Source organism: Diplotaxodon limnothrissa, linkage group LG3 (assembly GCF_057381915.1).
Source record: "Diplotaxodon limnothrissa isolate DT_005_m linkage group LG3, D_limnothrissa_male_GT1.1, whole genome shotgun sequence".
Taxonomy (NCBI): Eukaryota; Metazoa; Chordata; class Actinopteri; order Cichliformes; family Cichlidae; genus Diplotaxodon; species Diplotaxodon limnothrissa.
This window is the reverse complement of record NC_140598.1, coordinates 15,438,888-15,445,944: the sequence shown is the minus strand read 5'-3', so window position 1 is coordinate 15,445,944 and position 7,057 is coordinate 15,438,888. Positions and strand designations below refer to the sequence as shown.

The 7,057-nt window shown below is 39.7% G+C and overlaps 1 protein-coding gene across 1 annotated transcript; it reads right to left on the bottom strand.

The window, feature by feature from the left end:
* Positions 1–4,632: 4,632 nt before the first annotated feature.
* Positions 4,633–5,097, bottom strand: LOC146634655 (ribonuclease-like). The gene has a single exon (XM_085343519.1). It carries the CDS (start codon positions 5,095–5,097, stop codon positions 4,633–4,635), a length of 465 nt encoding a protein of 154 aa, XP_085199645.1.
* Between the last annotated feature and the right edge of the window lie 1,960 nt (positions 5,098–7,057).

Sequence of the window (7,057 nt, the reverse complement as noted above, 5' to 3'; positions counted from 1 at the left end):
GAACTGCTGGGCTAGTGATGTAGGTGTTGATGCAAATGATGGCTTAGGGTGGTGCTACGACAGTGTATAAAAACTGAAGCTCCCAGAGCCAAGTGTTATTTGTTCTTCCGTAACTGAGGTGAACTATAACCTGCTCAGGTAGAATTTAATAACAGCGTGTCTGAACTGCTCGTCTCCAGGCTTCACGTCTCATTCTGTAAGAACTTGTTGTTTGTTTATGAACTTTTTAGAAACAACAGACTTTTGTATACTTCCAAGAAAGAGGGAGAACTTACTCTTCTGCCACACTCACGTTCATCTTTATCTGTCATCAGTTCAGATAAAAGCATCACTGATTATTCTGAACACTGTTTTAAAGCTTCTGCGTCACTCTGATTTCTTCTTAAAGTTGGCAGACAGGATTGTGAAGAAGGACATAGTGGATCCCCCCTTTTAATGAGCATATTATCTGTGAACACTGAATACAAACAACCTAAATGCTCATTAAAGAAGCAGGTTGGCTCATAAAGTGCTCTGTACTTGTTTTATGCAAGTGCTGTTTCTGGAAACAACCACCATCTGTAATCAACACAGGACTTATTGAGCTGTCAGGTGTGCAGACAACATGGCACATTTTGGGAACACCTATAGTTGATGTCTTAATTATGAAAATAGCTACTATGTAGTTGATGCTTCCTGTTCTGCCAGAGCAGGTGCAGCCTTTGTGGAAGTGGGTTCCACTGGACCAGCATCTGTGAACGATCCATTGTGGGTGATTTTTTTTTTTTTGACCTTACATCTGTGTGTAAGGACCAACCACAACCATCTAAAATCTTTGCATGTTATTTTATCTTCTGTGTAAGAAGTACACAGCATACCCTGATGATCAGCTTCAAGGGTTCTCAGTGTAGGATGCATACAGTATGTCATGCTGAAATATAGAGCACTTACAATAGAACCCACTAGAAACCAATTATTTTAGCCTGGTTCCTTAAATCTATGGCATTTTTCCCATGCTGACTGATATGCTGCTCAGTGTCTTTTGCTGTCTGTCATGATCCTGGGCCATGTTGGCCCAGCATTCTTAGTTTTCATATGTTTTGTGTGTTGTTCTTTATTTATGCCATGGTTTCTGTTAAGATGTTCCTTATTTGATTACCTCCTGTGTGCCCCTCTGTTTATCTGTGAGCCCTCGTTTCCCCTCCTTGAGTTTTATTCCATGTTTTCCCAGCCCGTTATGTCCGTGCTCTCCCCGTGCTGTCTCTCCTCCTCTCTGAACCTCCGTGTACTTCCTGTTTTACTTTGACAGTCTCCCGTCAGTGTTGCGTTCACTCCTGCCGTGTCTTGTTATGATTATCAGTGTCACCTGTGTTCCCCGTGTGCTCCCACTTCCCTCGTTAACCCTCTGTGTATTTATGTCTGCGTCTCCCTCAGTTCTGTGTCGCGTTCTCCCTCATTCATGGCCGTGTGTTTCTCTGTGTATTACGTTATAGTTTCCTCGTTTAGGTTGTATGGTTTCTCTCTCCAGCAATAAAGCTGTGTTTTGAGTTCATTCCTGCCTCCGTGAGCTTGCGTTTGGGTCCTCATCCTGCCTGCACACAGCCGCAACCATGACAGTCTGCTTTTAAATCAGATGTCACTCTGAACATAAACACAAGCCACAGCAGCCCAGCTGTCTTAGCTGAGTACAAGGATACATTTACTCTCTTTGTGTAAAATATTGTGATGATTTTACATTATATTAGGCAGGCAGCTGCCCAAATTAAACCGTGACTATTAGCAGTTTGGTTATTTTGAACGCCTCGGCTGGAATAAATTCAAAATGGTTTGTAAGGTTGGCCACAGCTTTGTATGTAAAGGGGAGTTAGAAGATTGCTTCATATTTTAAGATTGATTAAGATTAATTAATATTTTTAATTGTTTTATTTTACATCTCACCTTTTACACTGCATTGAGTTGCTGCCATGTGATTGGCTGAGTGTACATCGTTCTTTGTTTCAAAATGGACTTAATGCTTGGTTGAACAGTTGTGATGTTTATCTCCTTTAGATTTATTTTTTATTTTCATGATGAAAAATGGTTTGTTGGTTCATACCTATGAAGTTACAGTGTTTCTGAAAAGCCTAAAAAGATGAATTGTTACCATAGTAAACTTCAAAACAGACTTTATTATATGATATAGTTATAAAATTGGATAAAAACTGACTTCAGCATAATATAAAATAATGTGTTGCCACTATGTATGCATTGGTCAACTTTCAGATCTATGAAGTTCAGCTCCCCCAGCTGTGTCTCCCTTCTGTGGCCCATTCCCTCATTGCTACCCTGTGTATTTAAGCCCTGTGTTTTCCCACGCTTGGTGTCGCGTTGTACCCTCAGACCCTGCCTGTGTGTTCCTGCTTGGTTTCATGGTTTGGTTTCTGTTTTTGTTTCATGCCAGCAATAAAAGCTGTGGTTTTAGTTACATTTCGTCTCGGAGTCCTGCATTTGGATCCACATTTCCACCTGCCCGCACTCAGAGCCCTGACATCAGCATAATATAAAATAATGTGTTTTCCCGATACCTGATTTTTAGCACTATGTATGCATTGGTCAACTTTCAGATCTATGAAGTTCAGCTCAGTTATCTATGTTTTCATTTTTAGTTTCCATTTGCATTTAGATGCACGGCCGATTCTCTGATGTGTGATCTGTTTCTACCTGTGCTGATGCTAGCAGGACTAAAGCTGATCAAGCAGCAGTAAATATGTGAAGCAAGGCTGAAGGATACACTCATAAAATGAACAGAATCATAAGAATATAACAGCACGAGCACTGCAAATGCAACTAAAACATGTTGACATCAAATAGTATGTTATTTGAAATCTATATGAAATAATGACACATCTATATTTTCCAATTTATTTATTTTTTTTGTATTTATTTAGTTTTTCCACAGTTGTGTAAATCAGTCTGTCTGTGGACTGGTACAGCTGAAAAGCCGACGCAGCCAGTTCCTCTTCTTCTTCTTGGGTTTTTTCTCTGGCACAGTCTTAGCTTCAGTTTCGAGTTCAGCTGGATTGGTAGTTATCGTTTTCTCTCTGTCTTCTGTTTGTTGTAGAGAGTCATGCAGAGACATCTCAGTTGATGTCAGGGAGTCTTCTTCTTCTTCCTTGTCCTGTTCTTTGGTGTCTTTTTCCACCAGAAGCTCAGATTTTCCATTTGCTGTGTTGGAATTTTGTTCATTTTGCTCCTGTGTGATTTTAATGTAGGACGCTTTGACTTCTTTCAACTCTTGATAAAGAGTCTCTACTTTCATGTCATGAAGCTCCTTGTTGGAGCAGAGCTGGGATTTAAGCTCACTGATTTCCATGTTCAGTGTCTCCTGGTCCTGCCTATGTTTGTCTTCCTGTTCCTTGAGTTGGTGTTGAGCTTCTAGGAGCTGTTGTTGGAGTGTTCCTATTTGCTCTTGTTGAGTCTTGTATTGGACTTCAAATTGAGCCTCCTTCAGACCTACACAGTCCGTGTGTGAAGCCTCTGTGGTTTGTGTAGAAGAATCCACACACTGCTCTGTGGTAGGGTCGCTGACGTCTTCGTGCAGGACACGGATCATGTCATCCAGCATGACAACTGCTTGGTTGTCCTTTGCTTGAACCTCTGTTTTGCTCTTATCAGGCTTATTATTATCATTAGCCTCCTCCAGTTGCTCTATGAGCTCTTTAATTGTTTCTTCATGCTGTTTTTTGTCGGCGATCATCTGTGCATGAAGTTTGGTCACCTTAGACTGGTAATAAGAAGCCCTCTTATTAGCAGCTACCAGTTTCCAGTAAAGCTCGTTCTGGTGGTTTTGGGAAGCTTGTAGTTGATGCCTGAGAGCAGCAATCTCACAACATGAATCATACTGGACTCTGCCATGATGGGGTATAAATCTGGGATTTGGCTGATGTTGCCACGTCCCTCCATTTGGCCCAGGGTTTTGTCCACTGGCGTTATTCATGTTTGCCTCTGTCTCCATATTCACGTCGTCCTTTGGTTCTGACATAGGGAGGGATTCAGGGTTTTCCCTTTCAGAGGTTCCTTCAGGGTTTCCTGACACTTCTTCATTTCTCAGGTTGCTTCCATCAGCCACGTTGTTTTGGGCTTCTAGAAGAGCCCGAGCATACGCCCGAGTAATCGGTCGTCTGGGTTCTTCAGCCACTCTTTTCTGTTTAGTTTCCATTTGCATTTAGATGCACGGCCGATTCTCTGATGTGTGATCTGTTTCTACCTGTGCTGATGCTAGCAGGACTAAAGCTGATCAAGCAGCAGTAAATATGTGAAGCAAGGCTGAAGGATACACTCATAAAATGAACAGAATCATAAGAATATAACAGCACGAGCACTGCAAATGCAACTAAACCATGTTGACATCAAATGGTATGTTATTTGAAATCTATATGAAATAATGACACATCTATGTTTTCCAATTTATTTTATTTATTAATTTTATTTTTTCCACAGTTGTGTAAATTAGTCTGTCTGTGGACTGCCAGCCAACACATCCACAACACCAACAACTCAGACAGCACAAAGCCTTTTAAGTTGGCGAGGCGTGATAGCAAATGCAGCGCAGGTACATCCATCTGACCTGCAGCAGCATCGCAGACCACGCCCCCCCTCCACACCACTCTTTCCTCATAGTTGCTCGCCATCGTTGCTCTCAGAGGGCAGAAGGTCCCGATCGAAGTGCACAGGTAACTTCCCTTCACATTTCACCACAATGATCCTGTTGGTGAGAAGCCTGCCTTCATACTGGCAGCTGGGTTTCCTGGCTCCCTGATGCGTTAGCTTACATTTAATTATGCGAAACGTTGCGGTACTATACGTCATGCCGCTATTTTCATCGTAGCTCCCATCACCTCTACAAATGGATTTGACCTTTGCTGGAATGCTGAGGATGAACGTGTTGGTTTCCTTACAACTGTTGTCAAGTTTGTAGATATTCCTATTTGATCTTTCTGTGTTACACAGCTTTTCAGTCATCTTAGCATCTACATGCTGTCTTCTAAACTTTTCATAAGGTGTTTCTTCAGGTCGGTGCTCGCTTGGTTGAAAATTGTTCACTTTGGAAAATCCGGAAGCAAAGAGCAGCACGAGCATCGTGCAGACAAACAGTGTCTTCATCGTCTCCTGGAGAAGAAAACACATGGACATTTTTCCACATTAAGAATTTGGCAGATACATCCTTTTGGATCCTGAAGCTCAGTAAGTCGTCTTTGTGAGCTGCAAACACACACGACAAGAGGACTGATAGACCTTTTTTTTTAAATGAAAGAAGTCGTTTTATTTATAGTTTTCTTTTTTATTTATTTCTAATCATATATATTACTTTGTTCTCTGTTTATTTTTTATTTTTTAACTGTTAGGACGATTTCTAAATATCCTGAACAAGCCTGATCTGGACGGCTCCTGGAAGCAGATTCAGGCGTGATGATGTCATTTTCAACTGGAAAAAGAAGCTTTGAAAAGCTGAAGTAGTTTAAATGTTTAGATATTTAACCTTGTTGTATTACTTTATATTTTATATTCATCGTATTAAGACATCAAGATATTTGTTTTTGCCTTAAAATTTTGTGTTTTCATTTATACTTTTTGTTATTCTTTTTTTTAATTTTGTCATTTTGCCTTTTTTACTTGATGTGATTTGGATAAATATATATTTATATCTACAGATATATTGAGAGAGTTTTTCTCTGGGTTTCACAAGCCCATTTTATAGATAAAAGTCCAGGTCATAATAGATCTGGTTCATTAAGAACAAAGTTTAAATCCGATTTAATATAAAAGCCTTTCTGCACTCAGTTATTCTTTCCTGTCACATGTTTCAGTGTGCTCTGTAGTAACAATGACACACTGCAAAATAAAAATAATAAGACACTCACCTTTTTTTCCTTTACTAATGATGATGATTAACCTGCAGTGGTTCAGGTATAAGTTGGTTGTCTGGAACAGCAGGTGATGAAGATGTGGTGAAGGGTCTGTGGTTCATGTATATAGTGGGTTCATTACATAACTGGATAGGCAACATCTGACAGTCAGTTTAAATAAGATCTTGTTGTATTTGAACACAAATCAGCAAAAACAGGTCTCTCACCGTGCAAATATACAGCTTACGTAAGTTTAGTGTGCTCACCGAATGCAGTGTTTAGTGTAGCAGCAGAATTATGACAGTTTATGGAGATGTTCAACGTGAGCCTGCTGCCCAGCTTTAAAAGGAAAATCATTTTAAATGATACATAATAAGTTCTTAGCAAAAGAAGAATGCAGACGGAGATGAGCAGAGATCTCTTCTGCAGTTCAGATGCTGCTGTGAGTTCTAGTTCACTTCTGTCACAGAGGAACAAAGTGTGTTTGGATCTGGACACTTTGATTTTTATACTTCTGATCAGCACCACCTCAAATAATCCTTTGCATCCACACCTACATCACTGGCCCACCACTTCTAGGAAACTTTAACACTTCCCTGCTTGTGACTCAGAAAGATAATGCAAATATGATGACCACTGACCACAAGAACCTGCATGTAGATGCAGCCTGTTTTTCCACATCTGGCTTTAGAAAAAAAATTAATGCACAAACAAATAGATTTAAAATAAAAAGATGTGTTGGTATATTTTGACCTTTCAAATAAACTATTAACACTTCTTTTTTCCCCTTTTTAAGTATAATTTTTGGCAAATAAAGTGAATGTTTTGACCATTTGCAGTTAAAATGTTGAACAATCTTTTTATTTTTGTTTTACTACCAGTTGGTTGTAATAATTTCATATGAGGATTTAAATGGATGTATAACAAAACAAAGGATAAAAGTATATATAAAAGTATATTTAATGAAGCTGATCGAACAACAGTGCAATATGGCATGATGACAGTGTTTGCAATTTTGGCAGGAGAACAAAAGATAAATATTATAAAATACAAGACATGAAAATCTCAGAGGTCAGGGGTCGGGGGCCCAGGAAGTCTGACCCGCAGATTCCAGGTCTGACTTCGAGTACATAAAATATCATCTTTCTTGTGGGGAAGGAGCCTGAGTTAGAGCAGGAAGTTACACCATATTG

Bases quoted from the DNA above. Each gene is read 5' to 3' on its own strand.
- LOC146634655 (XM_085343519.1), bottom strand. From the start codon at position 5,097: ATGCTCGTGCTGCTCTTTGCTTCCGGATTTTCCAAAGTGAACAATTTT.